Genomic DNA, 17,178 nt, shown 5'->3' with positions numbered 1-17,178 from the left:
TACATGTCATCAGAGAACGGACATCACTGAGGGAGGCCACCACCTGAAGTCCTGTATCAGTCCCATCATGTGTTTCCCTTGTGTTAGAGGTCGTCTTCTGACTACCTGGTTAAACAAAAGGTTAAATAAAATTAAAACATTTGTCCCCATGCGAAGGTTGAACACAATAAGACCTCCGTGACCCCCAGTACAACTTCCGACTTCCGGGGGGGGGGGGGGGGGGGGGGGCGTAAGGTGAGAGGGGCCAGGACGTTCAGGTCAGGGGGAAGGTGAGAGGGACCAGGACGTTCAGGTCAGGGGGAAGGTGAGAGGGGCCAGGACGTTCAGGTCAGGGGGAAGGTGAGAGGGACCAGGACGTTCAGGTCAGAGGAAGGTGAGAGGGGCCAGGACGTTCAGGTCAGGGGAAGATGAGAGGGGTCAGGACGTTCAGGTCAGGGGTAAGGTGAGAGGGGCCAGGACGTTCAGGTCAGGGGTAAGGTGAGAGGGGCCAGGACGTTCAGGTCAGGGGAAGATGAGAGGGGTCAGGACGTTCAGGTCAGGGGTAAGGTGAGAGGGGCCAGGACGTTCAGGTCAGGGGAAGGTGAGAGGGGCCAGGACGTTCAGGTCAGGGTAAGGTGAGAGGGGCCAGGACGTTCAGGTCAGGGGAAGGTGAGAGGGGCCAGGACGTTCAGGTCAGGGGAAGGTGAGAGGGGCCAGGACGTTCAGGTCAGGGGAAGGTGAGAGGGACCAGGACGTTCAGGTCAGGGTAAGGTGAGAGGGGCCAGGACGTTCAGGTCAGGGGAAGGTGAGAGGGACCAGGACGTTCAGGTCAGGGGTAAGGTGAGAGGGGCCAGGACGTTCAGGTCAGGGGTAAGGTGAGAGGGGCCAGGACGTTCAGGTCAGGGGTAAGGTGAGAGGGGCCAGGACGTTCAGGTCAGGGGTAATGTGAGAGGGGCCAGGACGTTCAGGTCAGGGGTAAGGTGAGAGGGGCCAGGACGTTCAGGTCAGGGGAAGGTGTTGAAACCAGTCTTATTTTGCAGGGGGATGCCCTCGGACTCTCGGAACTCGGCGGCGATGTCATCGAAGGTGCGTCCCTTGGTCTCAGGTAGGCGTCTCCAAGTGAAGCTGAAGGCTGTCAGAGCCATGGTCGTGAAGAGGAGGTACACGTAAGCACCACACAGTTTCTACAGAGAGAGAGGCACACACACACACACACACACACACACACACACACACACACACACACACACACACACACACACACACACACACACACACACACACACAGGAGCAGAGAGTTAACACAACTGGAAATTGCAGTACATTTCATTTTAGAAGATAGTCCTATCTATGATATCAAACCAGCCATATTGTCATGTACCATTGGTGCCATTTTGTCATGTACCATTGGTGCCATTTTGTCATGTACCATTGGTGCCACTATGTCATGTACCATTGGTGCCATATTGTCATGTACCACTGGTGCCACTATGTCATGTACCATTGGTGCCACTATGTCATGTACCATTGGTGCCATTCTGTCATGTACCATTGTTACCATTGGTGCCACTATGTCATGTACCATTGGTGCCATACTGTCATGTACCATTGTTACCATTGGTGCCATTAAGTCATGTACCATTGGTGCCATTATGTCATGTACCATTGGTGCTGTATTGTCATGTACCATTGGTGCCATTAAGTCATGTACCATTGGTGCCATTATGTCGAGTACCATTGGTGCCATTAGGTCATGTACCATTGGTGCCATACTGTCATGTACCATTGGTGCCATTATGTCATGTACCATTGGTGCTGTATTGTCATTTACCATTGGTGCCATATTGTCATGTACCATTGGTGCCACTATGTCATGTACCATTGGTGCCATATTGTCATGTACCATTGGTGCACTATGTCATGTACCATTGGTGCCATATTGTCATGTACCATTGGTGCCGTATTGTCATGTACCATCGGTGCCATATTGTCATGTACCATTGGTGCCATATTGTCATGTGCCATTGATTCCACTATGTCATGTACCATTGGTGCCATATTGTCATGTACCATTGGTGCCGTATTGTCATGTACCATCGGTGCTATACTGTCATGTACCATTGGTGCCATATTGTCATGTACCATTGGTGCCATACTGTCATGTACCATTGGTGCCATATTGTCATGTACCATTGGTGCCATATTGTCATGTACCATTGGTGCCATTATGTCATGTACCATTGGTGCCATATTGTCATGTACCATTGGTGCCATTAGGTCATGTACCATTGGTGCCATTATGTCATGTACCATTGGTGCCATACTGTCATGTACCATTGGTGCCATATTGTCATGTACCATTGGTGCCATTAGGTCATGTACCATTGGTGCCATTATGTCATGTACCATTGGTGCCATTTTGTCATGTACCATTGGTGCCATTATGTCATGTACCATTGGTGCCATATTGTCATGTACCATTGGTGCCATTATGTCATGTACCATTGGTGCCATATTGTCATTTACCATTGGTGCCATTATGTCATGTACCATTGGTGCCATATTGTCATGTACCATTGGTGCCATTATGTCATGTACGATTGGTGCCATATTGTCATGGACCATTGGTGCCATATTGTCATGTACCATTGGTGCCATATTGTCATGTACCATTGGTGCCATATTGTCATGTACCATTGGTGCCATTAGGTCATGTACCATTGGTGCCATTATGTCATGTACCATTGGTGCCATATTGTCATGTACCATTGGTGCCATTATGTCATGTACCATTGGTGCCATATTGTCATGTACCATTGGTGCCATATTGTCATGTACCATTGGTGCCATATTGTCATGTACCATTGGTGCCATTATGTCGAGTACCATTGGTGCCATACTGTCATGTACCATTGGTGCTGTATTACAGCTATCCTATGACACAGGCTATGTTAAATGTAGCAGTAGTGGAGGAAACAGCAGGACTAGTACATACCAGTAGTGGAGAGAAGAGCAGGACTAGTACATACCAGTAGTGGAGAGAATAGCAGGACTAGTACATACCAGTAGTGGAGGAAACAGCAGGACTAGTACATACCAGTAGTGGAGAGAAGAGCAGGACTAGTACATACCAGTAGTGGAGAGAAGAGCAGGACTAGTACATACCAGTAGTGGAGAGAAGAGCAGGACTAGTACATACCAGTAGTGGAGAGAAGAGCAGGACTAGTACATACCAGTAGTGGAGAGAAGAGCAGGACTAGTACATACCAGTAGTGGAGGGAACAGCAGGACTAGTACATACCAGTAGTGGAGGGAACAGCAGGACTAGTACATACCAGTAGTGGAGAGAAGAGCAGGACTAGTACATACCAGTAGTGGAGGAAACAGCAGGACTAGTACATACCAGTAGTGGAGGGAATAGCAGGACTAGTACATACCAGTAGTGGAGAGAAGAGCAGGACTAGTACATACCAGTAGTGGAGGGAATAGCAGGACTAGTACATACCAGTAGTGGAGGGAAGAGCAGGACTAGTACATACCAGTAGTGGAGAGAAGAGCAGGACTAGTACATACCAGTAGTGGAGAGAAGAGCAGGACTAGTACATACCAGTAGTGGAGAGAAGAGCAGGACTAGTACATACCAGTAGTGGAGAGAAGAGCAGGACTAGTACATACCAGTAGTGGAGGAAACAGCAGGACTAGTACATACCAGTAGTGGAGAGAAGAGCAGGACTAGTACATACCAGTAGTGGAGAGAAGAGCAGGACTAGTACATACCAGTAGTGGAGGGAATAGCAGGACTAGTACATACCAGTAGTGGAGGGAACAGCAGGACTAGTACATACCAGTAGTGGAGGAAACAGCAGGACTAGTACATACCAGTAGTGGAGGAAACAGCAGGACTAGTACATACCAGTAGTGGAGAGAAGAGCAGGACTAGTACATACCAGTAGTGGAGAGAAGAGCAGGACTAGTACATACCAGTAGTGGAGAGAAGAGCAGGACTAGTACATACCAGTAGTGGAGGAAACAGCAGGACTAGTACATACCAGTAGTGGAGAGAAGAGCAGGACTAGTACATACCAGTAGTGGAGGAAACAGCAGGACTAGTACATACCAGTAGTGGAGGGAATAGCAGGACTAGTACATACCAGTAGTGGAGGAAACAGCAGGACTAGTACATACCAGTAGTGGAGGAAACAGCAGGACTAGTACATACCAGTAGTGGAGAGAAGAGCAGGACTAGTACATACCAGTAGTGGAGAGAAGAGCAGGACTAGTACATACCAGTAGTGGAGGAAACAGCAGGACTAGTACGTACCAGTAGTGGAGGAAACAGCAGGACTAGTACATACCAGTAGTGGAGAGAAGAGCAGGACTAGTACATACCAGTAGTGGAGAGAAGAGCAGGACTAGTACGTACCAGTAGTGGAGAGAAGAGCAGGACTAGTACATACCAGTAGTGGAGAGAAGAGCAGGACTAGTACATACCAGTAGTGGAGAGAAGAGCAGGGCTAGTACATACCAGTAGTGGAGAGAATAGCAGGACTAGTACATACCAGTAGTGGAGAGAAGAGCAGGACTAGTACATACCAGTAGTGGAGGGAGGAGCAGGACTAGTACATACCAGTAGTGGAGAGAAGAGCAGGACTAGTACATACCAGTAGTGGAGGAAACAGCAGGACTAGTACATACCAGTAGTGGAGAGAAGAGCAGGACTAGTACATACCAGTAGTGGAGAGAATAGCAGGACTAGTACGTACCAGTAGTGGAGAGAAGAGCAGGACTAGTACATACCAGTAGTGGAGGAAACAGCAGGACTAGTACATACCAGTAGTGGAGGGAACAGCAGGACTAGTACATACCAGTAGTGGAGGGAAGAGCAGGACTAGTACATACCAGTAGTGGAGAGAAGAGCAGGACTAGTACATACCAGTAGTGGAGGGAGGAGCAGGACTAGTACATACCAGTAGTGGAGAGAAGAGCAGGACTAGTACATACCAGTAGTGGAGAGAATAGCAGGACTAGTACATACCAGTAGTGGAGGAAAGAGCAGGACTAGTACATACCAGTAGTGGAGAGAAGAGCAGGACTAGTACATACCAGTAGTGGAGGAAACAGCAGGACTAGTACATACCAGTAGTGGAGGAAACAGCAGGACTAGTACATACCAGTAGTGGAGAGAAGAGCAGGACTAGTACATACCAGTAGTGGAGAGAAGAGCAGGACTAGTACATACCAGTAGTGGAGAGAAGAGCAGGACTAGTACATACCAGTAGTGGAGAGAAGAGCAGGACTAGTACATACCAGTAGTGGAGAGAAGAGCAGGACTAGTACGTACCAGTAGTGGAGGAAACAGCAGGACTAGTACATACCAGTAGTGGAGGAAACAGCAGGACTAGTACATACCAGTAGTGGAGAGAAGAGCAGGACTAGTACATACCAGTAGTGGAGAGAAGAGCAGGACTAGTACATACCAGTAGTGGAGAGAAGAGCAGGACTAGTACATACCAGTAGTGGAGGGAAGAGCAGGACTAGTACATACCAGTAGTGGAGGAAACAGCAGGACTAGTACATACCAGTAGTGGAGAGAAGAGCAGGACTAGTACATACCAGTAGTGGAGAGAAGAGCAGGACTAGTACGTACCAGTAGTGGAGAGAAGAGCAGGACTAGTACATACCAGTAGTGGAGAGAAGAGCAGGACTAGTACATACCAGTAGTGGAGGAAACAGCAGGACTAGTACATACCAGTAGTGGAGAGAAGAGCAGGACTAGTACATACCAGTAGTGGAGGGAACAGCAGGACTAGTACATACCAGTAGTGGAGGAAACACCAGGACTAGTACATACCAGTAGTGGAGAGAAGAGCAGGACTAGTACATACCAGTAGTGAAGGAAACAGCAGGACTAGTACATACCAGTAGTGGAGAGAAGAGCAGGACTAGTACATACCAGTAGTGGAGAGAAGAGCAGGACTAGTACATACCAGTAGTGGAGAGAAGAGCAGGACTAGTACATACCAGTAGTGGAGAGAAGAGCAGGACTAGTACATACCAGTAGTGGAGAGAATAGCAGGACTAGTACATACCAGTAGTGGAGAGAGGAGCAGGACTAGTACATACCAGTAGTGGAGAGAAGAGCAGGACTAGTACATACCAGTAGTGGAGAGAGGAGCAGGACTAGTACATACCAGTAGTGGAGAGAAGAGCAGGACTAGTACATACCAGTAGTGGAGGAAACAGCAGGACTAGTACATACCAGTAGTGGAGGAAACACCAGGACTAGTACATACCAGTAGTGGAGAGAAGAGCAGGACTAGTACATACCAGTAGTGGAGGGAGGAGCAGGACTAGTACATACCAGTAGTGGAGAGAAGAGCAGGACTAGTACGTACCAGTAGTGGAGAGAAGAGCAGGACTAGTACATACCAGTAGTGGAGGAAACAGCAGGACTAGTACATACCAGTAGTGGAGAGAAGAGCAGGACTAGTACATACCAGTAGTGGAGAGAAGAGCAGGACTAGTACATACCAGTAGTGGAGGAAACAGCAGGACTAGTACATACCAGTAGTGGAGAGAAGAGCAGGACTAGTACATACCAGTAGTGGAGAGAAGAGCAGGACTAGTACATACCAGTAGTGGAGGAAACACCAGGACTAGTACATACCAGTAGTGGAGAGAAGAGCAGGACTAGTACATACCAGTAGTGGAGAGAAGAGCAGGACTAGTACATACCAGTAGTGGAGAGAAGAGCAGGACTAGTACATACCAGTAGTGGAGAGAAGAGCAGGACTAGTACATACCAGTAGTGGAGGGAAGAGCAGGACTAGTACATACCAGTAGTGGAGAGAAGAGCAGGACTAGTACATACCAGTAGTGGAGAGAAGAGCAGGACTAGTACATACCAGTAGTGGAGAGAAGAGCAGGACTAGTACGTACCAGTAGTGGAGAGAAGAGCAGGACTAGTACATACCAGTAGTGGAGAGAAGAGCAGGACTAGTACATACCAGTAGTGGAGAGAAGAGCAGGACTAGTACATACCAGTAGTGGAGAGAAGAGCAGGACTAGTACATACCAGTAGTGGAGAGAAGAGCAGGACTAGTACATACCAGTAGTGGAGAGAATAGCAGGACTAGTACGTACCAGTAGTGGAGAGAAGAGCAGGACTAGTACATACCAGTAGTGGAGAGAAGAGCAGGACTAGTACATACCAGTAGTGGAGAGAAGAGCAGGACTAGTACATACCAGTAGTGGAGAGAAGAGCAGGACTAGTACGTACCAGTAGTGGAGAGAAGAGCAGGACTAGTACATACCAGTAGTGGAGAGAAGAGCAGGACTAGTACATACCAGTAGTGGAGAGAAGAGCAGGGCTAGTACATACCAGTAGTGGAGAGAATAGCAGGACTAGTACATACCAGTAGTGGAGAGAAGAGCAGGACTAGTACATACCAGTAGTGGAGGGAGGAGCAGGACTAGTACATACCAGTAGTGGAGAGAAGAGCAGGACTAGTACATACCAGTAGTGGAGGAAACAGCAGGACTAGTACATACCAGTAGTGGAGAGAAGAGCAGGACTAGTACATACCAGTAGTGGAGAGAATAGCAGGACTAGTACGTACCAGTAGTGGAGAGAAGAGCAGGACTAGTACATACCAGTAGTGGAGGAAACAGCAGGACTAGTACATACCAGTAGTGGAGGGAACAGCAGGACTAGTACATACCAGTAGTGGAGGGAAGAGCAGGACTAGTACATACCAGTAGTGGAGAGAAGAGCAGGACTAGTACATACCAGTAGTGGAGGGAGGAGCAGGACTAGTACATACCAGTAGTGGAGAGAAGAGCAGGACTAGTACATACCAGTAGTGGAGAGAATAGCAGGACTAGTACATACCAGTAGTGGAGGAAAGAGCAGGACTAGTACATACCAGTAGTGGAGAGAAGAGCAGGACTAGTACATACCAGTAGTGGAGGAAACAGCAGGACTAGTACATACCAGTAGTGGAGGAAACAGCAGGACTAGTACATACCAGTAGTGGAGAGAAGAGCAGGACTAGTACATACCAGTAGTGGAGAGAAGAGCAGGACTAGTACATACCAGTAGTGGAGAGAAGAGCAGGACTAGTACATACCAGTAGTGGAGAGAAGAGCAGGACTAGTACATACCAGTAGTGGAGAGAAGAGCAGGACTAGTACGTACCAGTAGTGGAGGAAACAGCAGGACTAGTACATACCAGTAGTGGAGGAAACAGCAGGACTAGTACATACCAGTAGTGGAGAGAAGAGCAGGACTAGTACATACCAGTAGTGGAGAGAAGAGCAGGACTAGTACATACCAGTAGTGGAGAGAAGAGCAGGACTAGTACATACCAGTAGTGGAGGGAAGAGCAGGACTAGTACATACCAGTAGTGGAGGAAACAGCAGGACTAGTACATACCAGTAGTGGAGAGAAGAGCAGGACTAGTACATACCAGTAGTGGAGAGAAGAGCAGGACTAGTACGTACCAGTAGTGGAGAGAAGAGCAGGACTAGTACATACCAGTAGTGGAGAGAAGAGCAGGACTAGTACATACCAGTAGTGGAGGAAACAGCAGGACTAGTACATACCAGTAGTGGAGAGAAGAGCAGGACTAGTACATACCAGTAGTGGAGGGAACAGCAGGACTAGTACATACCAGTAGTGGAGGAAACACCAGGACTAGTACATACCAGTAGTGGAGAGAAGAGCAGGACTAGTACATACCAGTAGTGAAGGAAACAGCAGGACTAGTACATACCAGTAGTGGAGAGAAGAGCAGGACTAGTACATACCAGTAGTGGAGAGAAGAGCAGGACTAGTACATACCAGTAGTGGAGAGAAGAGCAGGACTAGTACATACCAGTAGTGGAGAGAAGAGCAGGACTAGTACATACCAGTAGTGGAGAGAATAGCAGGACTAGTACATACCAGTAGTGGAGAGAGGAGCAGGACTAGTACATACCAGTAGTGGAGAGAAGAGCAGGACTAGTACATACCAGTAGTGGAGAGAGGAGCAGGACTAGTACATACCAGTAGTGGAGAGAAGAGCAGGACTAGTACATACCAGTAGTGGAGGAAACAGCAGGACTAGTACATACCAGTAGTGGAGGAAACACCAGGACTAGTACATACCAGTAGTGGAGAGAAGAGCAGGACTAGTACATACCAGTAGTGGAGGGAGGAGCAGGACTAGTACATACCAGTAGTGGAGAGAAGAGCAGGACTAGTACGTACCAGTAGTGGAGAGAAGAGCAGGACTAGTACATACCAGTAGTGGAGGAAACAGCAGGACTAGTACATACCAGTAGTGGAGAGAAGAGCAGGACTAGTACATACCAGTAGTGGAGAGAAGAGCAGGACTAGTACATACCAGTAGTGGAGGAAACAGCAGGACTAGTACATACCAGTAGTGGAGAGAAGAGCAGGACTAGTACATACCAGTAGTGGAGAGAAGAGCAGGACTAGTACATACCAGTAGTGGAGGAAACACCAGGACTAGTACATACCAGTAGTGGAGAGAAGAGCAGGACTAGTACATACCAGTAGTGGAGAGAAGAGCAGGACTAGTACATACCAGTAGTGGAGAGAAGAGCAGGACTAGTACATACCAGTAGTGGAGAGAAGAGCAGGACTAGTACATACCAGTAGTGGAGGGAAGAGCAGGACTAGTACATACCAGTAGTGGAGAGAAGAGCAGGACTAGTACATACCAGTAGTGGAGAGAAGAGCAGGACTAGTACATACCAGTAGTGGAGAGAAGAGCAGGACTAGTACGTACCAGTAGTGGAGAGAAGAGCAGGACTAGTACATACCAGTAGTGGAGAGAAGAGCAGGACTAGTACATACCAGTAGTGGAGAGAAGAGCAGGACTAGTACATACCAGTAGTGGAGAGAAGAGCAGGACTAGTACATACCAGTAGTGGAGAGAAGAGCAGGACTAGTACATACCAGTAGTGGAGAGAATAGCAGGACTAGTACGTACCAGTAGTGGAGAGAAGAGCAGGACTAGTACATACCAGTAGTGGAGAGAAGAGCAGGACTAGTACATACCAGTAGTGGAGAGAAGAGCAGGACTAGTACATACCAGTAGTGGAGAGAAGAGCAGGACTAGTACATACCAGTAGTGGAGGGAATAGCAGGGCCAGCATGAACTTCCCTCCCCAGTTGAGCATGCTGGTGAAGGCCATGGCGATTGGTCTGGCTGGCTGGTCAAACAGCTCTGCAGCGATGAACCAGGAAATAGGGCCAGGTCCCACCTCATAGGCTGAGATCAGGAAGAACACGACCAACACCTGCAGGTTACGCAGCTCTGGGACAAGGAACTACAGGGCAGATCAATCAGTCAATCAGTCTTATATTGGTCAGGGAGGATGGGTGACCGTATGGGTGACCGAGGATGGGTGACCGTATGGATGGGTGACCGAGGATGGGTGACCGATGGGTGACCGTATGATAAATGACATCATCCAAGACGTATGATAAATTACATCCTCCAAGACGTATGATAAATGACATCATCCAAGACTTATGATAAATGACATCATCCAAGACTTATGATAAATGACATCATCCAAGACGTATGATAAATGACATCATCCAAGACGTATGATAGATTACATCATCCAAGACTTATGATAAATGACATCATCCAAGACGTATGATAAATTACATCATGCAAGACGTATGGTAAATTACTTCATCCAATTCGTATGATAAATGACATCATCCAAGACGTATGATAAATTACATCATGCAAGACGTATGGTAAATTACATCATCCAAGACTTATGATAAATGACATCATCCAAGACGTATGATAAATTACATCATGCAAGACGTATGGTAAATTACTTCATCCAATTCGTATGATAAATGACATCATCCAAGACGTATGGTAAATTACATCATCCAAGACGTATGATAGATTACATCATCCAAGACGTATGATAAATTACATCATCCAAGACGTATGGTAAATTACGTCATCCAAATCGTATGATAAATTACTTCCTCCAAGACGTATGGTAAATTACGTAATCCAATTCGTATGATAAATTACATCCTCCAAGATTTATGGTAGATTAAATCATCCAATTCGTATGCTATTGTACAACCAGGTAAGACGTACAGTATGACACCATACCTCCTCTAAGTCAGATGTTATTGTGTGACAGCTGTTCCATTCATAATGTAACTTAACGTAACATATCATACTAAATGGAATGTCATAGATTTACATACAGAATAATATAAATTGTCCTTAGACCATGTTGAAGAACAGCATCATAATGTACTACACCTGCAGGTAGAGAGAGACAGTCACCAACAAGGTACGCTGAGATAGACAATACTCAGATGGACAATACTCAGATGGACAACACTCAGATGGACAATTGTATAATATAATAGATTGATAATTTAGGTTTAGTATAGGTGTGGTTAGAGTTACCAGGACTGAGTCTATGACGGTCATGGAGAGGTTGCACACAGCTAGACACAGGAAGCCAGTCAACAGTAGTTTCCTACGCCCCGCCCTCTCCATCAGGAAGAACTGCGGAGGAAAAACAGACACAAAATCACAGGTGAGTCTCCATACTTCATAATAGGTGAGATTACAGGTGAGTCTCCATACCTCATTCCAGGTGAGATTCCAGGTGAGTCTCCATACCTCATAACAGGTGATATTACAGGTGAGTCTCCATACTTCATAATAGGTGAGATTACAGGTGAGTCTCCATACCTCATAACAGATTATATTACAGGTGAGTCTCCATACCTCATAACAGGTGAGATTACAGGTGAGTCTCCATACCTCATAACAGATTATATTACAGGTGAGTCTCCATACCTCATTCCAGGTGAGATTACAGGTGAGTCTCCATACCTCATAACAGGTGAGATTACAGGTGAGTCTCCATACTTCATAATAGGTGAGATTACAGGTGAGTCTCCATACCTCATAACAGGCGAGATTACATGTGAGTCTCCATACCTCATAACAGGTGATATTACAGGTGAGTCTCCATACCTCATAACAGGTGATATTACAGGTGAGTCTCCATACCTCATAACAGGTGATATTACAGGTGAGTCTCCATACCTCATACCAGGTGAGATTACAGGTGAGTCTCCATACTTCATAACAGATTATATTACAGGTGAGTCTCCATACCTCATAACAGGTGAGATTACAGGTGAGTCTCCATACCTCATAACATGTGAGATTACAGGTGAGTCTCCATACCTCATACCAGGTGAGATTACAGTTGAGTCTCCATACTTCATAACAGATTATATTACAGGTGAGTCTCCATACCTCATAACATGTGAGATTACAGGTGAGTCTCCATACCTCATACCAGGTGAGATTACACGTGAGTCTCCATACCTCATACCAGGTGAGATTACAGTTGAGTCTCCATGCTTCATAACAGATTATATTACAGGTGAGTCTCCATACCTCATACCAGGTGAGATTACAGGTGAGTCTCCATACCTCATAACAGGTGAGATTACAGGTGAGTCTCCATACCTCATACCAGGTGAGATTACAGTTGAGTCTCCATACTTCATAACAGATTATATTACAGGTGAGTCTCCATACCTCATACCAGGTGAGATTACAGGTGAGTCTCCATACCTCATAACAGGTGAGATTACAGTTGAGTCTCCATGCTTCATAACAGATTATATTACAGGTGAGTCCATACCTCATACCAGGTGAGATTACAGGTGAGTCTCCATACCTCATAACAGGTGAGATTACAGGTGAGTCTCCATACCTCATACCAGGTGAGATTACAGGTGAGTCTCCATACCTCATACCAGGTGAGATTACAGGTGAGTCTCCATATCTCATAACAGGTGATATTACAGGTGAGTCTCCATACCTCATACCAGGTGAGATTACAGGTGAGTCTCCATACCTCATAACAGGTGAGATTACAGGTGAGTCTCCATACTTCATAACAGGTGATATTACAGGTGAGTCTCCATACCTCATACCAGGTGAGATTACAGGTGAGACTCCATACCTCATAACAGGTGAGATTACAGGTGAGTCTCCATGCCTCATAACAGGTGAGATTACAGGTGAGTCTCCATACCTCATAACAGGTGAGATTACAGGTGAGTCTCCATGCCTCATACCAGGTGAGATTACAGGTGAGTCTCCATACTTCATAACAGATTATATTACAGGTGAGTCTCCATACCTCATACCAGGTGAGATTACAGGTGAGTCTCCATGCCTCATAACAGGTGAGATTACAAGTGAGTCTATATACTTCATAACAGGTGAGATTACAGGTGAGTCTCCATACCTCATAACAGGTGATATTACAAGTGAGTCTATATACTTCATAACAGGTGAGATTACAGTTGAGTCTCCATACCTCATACCAGGTGAGATTACAGGTGAGTCTCCATACCTCATACCAGTTCAGATTACAGTTGAGTCTCCATACCTCATACCAGGTGAGATTACAGGTGAGTCTCCATACCTCGTACCAGGTGAGATTACAGGTGAGTCTCCATACCTCATAACAGGTGAGATTACAGGTGAGTCTCCATACCTCATAACAGATTATATTACAGGTGAGTCTCCATACCTCATAACAGGTGAGATTACAGGTGAGTCTCCATACCTCATACCAGGTGAGATTACAGGTGAGTCTCCATACCTCATACCAGGTGAGATTACAGGTGAGTCTCCATACCTCATACCAGGTGAGATTACAGGTGAGTCTCCATACCTCATAACAGGTGATATTACAAGTGAGTCTCCATACCTCATAACAGGTGATATTACAAGTGAGTCTATATACTTCATAACAGGTGAGATTACAGGTGAGTCTCCATACCTCATACCAGGTGAGATTACGCGTGAGTCTCCATACCTCATAACAGGTGATATTACAGGTGAGTCTCCATACCTCATAACAGGTGAGATTACAGGTGAGTCTCCATACCTCATAACAGGTGAGATTACAGGTGAGTCTCCATACCTCGTACCAGGTGAGATTACAGGTGAGTCTATATACTTCATAACAGGTGAGATTATAGGTGAGATTACCCTAGTGTACTCTACTCACCGCCACCAGAGTGAAGGCCACGTTCACGGCCCCCACCCCCAGCGTCAGATACTTGGCTTCGTCAAAGTTAGCCTTGTCAAACATCTTGGTGGAATAATTGATGATCTGGAAAATGAGAAGTGGGGTATATGTTTAACCTCAGTGTGTTGCCTGTCTTTCCTTTAGCCTCAGGTTCCCTACTGAGCTGCAGGATAGCCTGAAGAACCATACTGACACAACGCCGCAGAATCAACTCTGGAAAGAGGAGAGGGTTTAGAAAATAACTGCTAGTCTGGTAGTCTGCTGCTAGTCTGCTAGTCTGGTAGTCTGCTGCTAGTCTGCTAGTCTGCTAGTCTGCTGCTAGTCTGGTAGTCTGCTAGTCTGCTAGTCTGGTAGTCTGCTAGTCTGGTAGTCTGCTAGTCTGGTAGTCTGCTAGTCTGGTAGTCTGCTAGTCTGGTAGTCTGGTAGTCTGCTAGTCTGGCAGTCTGGTAGTCTGCTAGTCTGGTAGTCTGCTGCTAGTCTGCTAGTCTGGTAGTCTGCTGCTAGTCTGCTAGTCTGGTAGTCTGCTGCTAGTCTGCTAGTCTGGTAGTCTGCTGCTAGTCTGCTAGTCTGCTAGTCTGCTAGTATGGTAGTCTGGTAGTCTGCTAGTCTGCTGCTAGTCTGCTAGTCTGCTAGTCTGGTAGTCTGCTAGTCTGGTAGTCTGCTGCTAGTCTGCTAGTCTGGTAGTCTGCTAGTCTGGTAGTCTGCTGCTAGTCTGCTAGTCTGGTAGTCTGCTGCTAGTCTGCTAGTCTGGTAGTCTGCTGCTAGTCTGCTAGTCTGCTAGTCTGCTAGTCTGGTAGTCTGGTAGTCTGCTAGTCTGCTGCTAGTCTGCTAGTCTGCTAGTCTGGTAGTCTGCTAGTCTGGTAGTCTGCTGCTAGTCTGCTAGTCTGGTAGTCTGGTAGTCTGCTGCTAGTCTGCTAGTCTGGTAGTCTGCTGCTAGTCTGCTAGTCTGGTAGTCTGCTGCTAGTCTGCTAGTCTGGTAGTCTGCTGCTAGTCTGCTAGTCTGGTAGTCTGCTGCTAGTCTGCTAGTCTGGTAGTCTGCTGCTAGTCTGCTAGTCTGGTAGTCTGCTGCTAGTCTGCTATTCTGGTAGTCTGCTGCTAGTCTGCTAGTCTGGTAGTCTGCTGCTGGTCTGCTAGTCTGGTAGTCTGCTGCTAGTCTGCTAGTCTGGTAGTATGCTGCTAGTCTGCTAGTCTGGTAGTCTGCTGCTAGTCTGCTGCTAGTCTGGTAGTCTGCTGCTAGTCTGCTAGTCTGGTAGTCTGCTGCTAGTCTGCTAGTCTGGTAGTCTGCTGCTAGTCTGCTAGTCTGGTAGTCTGCTGCTAGTCTGCTAGTCTGGTAGTCTGCTGCTAGTCTGCTAGTCTGGTAGTCTGCTGCTAGTCTGGTAGTCTGCTGCTAGTCTGCTAGTCTGGTAGTCTGCTAATCTGGTAGTCTAGTAGCCTGCTAGTCTAGTAGTCTGCTTGTCTGCTAGTCTGTTAGACCATAGAGAACACATTACTCACGACAAAATGTTCAGGTCTCAATAAATACCCCATAGAAAACTCATTACTCACTACATAATGTTCAGGTCTCAATAAATACCCCATAGAAAACTCATTACTCACTACATAATGTTCAGGTCTCAATAAATATCCCATAGAAAACTCATTACTCACTACATAATGTTCAGGTCTCAATAAATACCCCATAGAAAACTCATTACTCACTACATAATGTTCAGGTCTCAATAAATACCCCATAGAAAACTCATTACTCACTACATAATGTTCAGGTCTCTTTTGCAAAAGAGTTTCTTTTCTCAATGAGACAGACCTGGAAAAATGCATTTTCAATAAAACGACTCAGTCATTTATCTAAAACAACATACCGCGTTGAAGCCTGAGAGCTGGGAGCCCAGGTTAACGATGAGGACGATGATGATTGGCTGTCGGTAGGAGCGTTTCGTGAAGAACTCCTTGACGGTGAGGGCTGATTGGGTGTGAGCCGCCTCTTGCTTCATCTCCTCCAGCTCCGTGAACACCTCGTCTGACAGGCCTCTCAGACGCCACAGGGCTGGGGTCAACAACAACAAAACAACACGAATATCACCGTCAACATCCTGGATCTACTGCTGACCGGATTGAATCCCGGCCTAAGATTACTATGTGACAGCACTACCTATCCGCCTCTGTCTGGGTCTCCTGGACCTTGTTATTTTTTTTTTATAATATATTTTCTAAAGATTATATTTGTTTGTACAATAGACAATAGACATTGACAATAGACAACTTAACAAGTCACAGACATTGATACATTAAACTAGACATGACATTGTCTGGGACAGTGGATATTTCTAGTGCTTGTAAAAGCATTGGGTGTTGATTTGATACAATTTTAATGTGTATTGTGTAATATGTGATAGTGTGATTGTGTGTAATGTGTGTGATTGTGTGTAATGTGATAGTGTGTAATGTGATAGTGTGTAATGTGATAGTGTGTAATGTGTGAATGTGTAGGTCGACTTAGCCCCCGAAATGACTTATCAACTGTAGTCTTAGGAATTCATCATTCTCTGTGTTGTTTTAGGAATTCATCATTCTCTGTGTTGTTTTAGGATGTCATCATTCTCTGTGTTGTTTTAGGAATTCATCATTCTCTGTGTTGTTTTAGGATGTCATCATTCTCTGTGTTGTTTTAGGAATTCAGCATTCTCTGTGTTGTTTTAGGAATTCATCATTCTCTGTGTTGTTTTAGGAATTCATCATTCTCTGTGTTGTTTTAGGAATTCAGCATTCTCTGTGTTGTTTTAGGAATTCATCATTCTCTGTGTTGTTTTAGGAATTCAGCATTCTCTGTGTTGTTTTAGGAATCGAGCATTCTCTGTGTTGTTTCAGGAATTCATCATTCTCTGTGTTGTTTCAGGAATTCATCATTCTCTGTGTTGTTTTAGGATGTCATCATTCTCTGTGTTGTTTTAGGAATTCAGCATTCTCTGTGTTGATCTCTCCAACCCCCATTGTCTCCCCTCTGAGAAGCAGAGGTTACTTCCTGTAGACCTGATATCTCATTGGAGGTTAACATTACACTAATACTATTG

At 45.9% G+C, this 17,178-nt stretch overlaps 1 protein-coding gene across 1 annotated transcript in view; it reads right to left on the bottom strand.

Moving 5' to 3' along the window:
• Positions 1-235: 235 nt before the first annotated feature.
• LOC129811218 (solute carrier family 2, facilitated glucose transporter member 1) overlaps positions 236-17,178 on the bottom strand; it is a 33,996-nt gene continuing 17,053 nt past the window's right edge. Inside the window, exons 6-10 of the mRNA XM_055862378.1 lie at positions 15,970-16,154; positions 14,090-14,194; positions 11,446-11,547; positions 10,115-10,318; positions 236-1,163 (exon numbers count right to left, since the gene is read on the bottom strand). Coding sequence (XP_055718353.1) covers positions 984-1,163; positions 10,115-10,318; positions 11,446-11,547; positions 14,090-14,194; positions 15,970-16,154 — 776 coding nt within the window. The 3' untranslated portion in view covers positions 236-983. The remainder of the gene's footprint in view (positions 1,164-10,114; positions 10,319-11,445; positions 11,548-14,089; positions 14,195-15,969; positions 16,155-17,178) is intronic.

This window comes from Salvelinus fontinalis, chromosome 15 (genome assembly GCF_029448725.1).
Source record: "Salvelinus fontinalis isolate EN_2023a chromosome 15, ASM2944872v1, whole genome shotgun sequence".
NCBI lineage: Eukaryota > Metazoa > Chordata > Actinopteri > Salmoniformes > Salmonidae > Salvelinus > Salvelinus fontinalis.
Note: the sequence above shows the minus strand (reverse complement) of the source record. Positions and strands in the feature narration are given on the sequence as shown.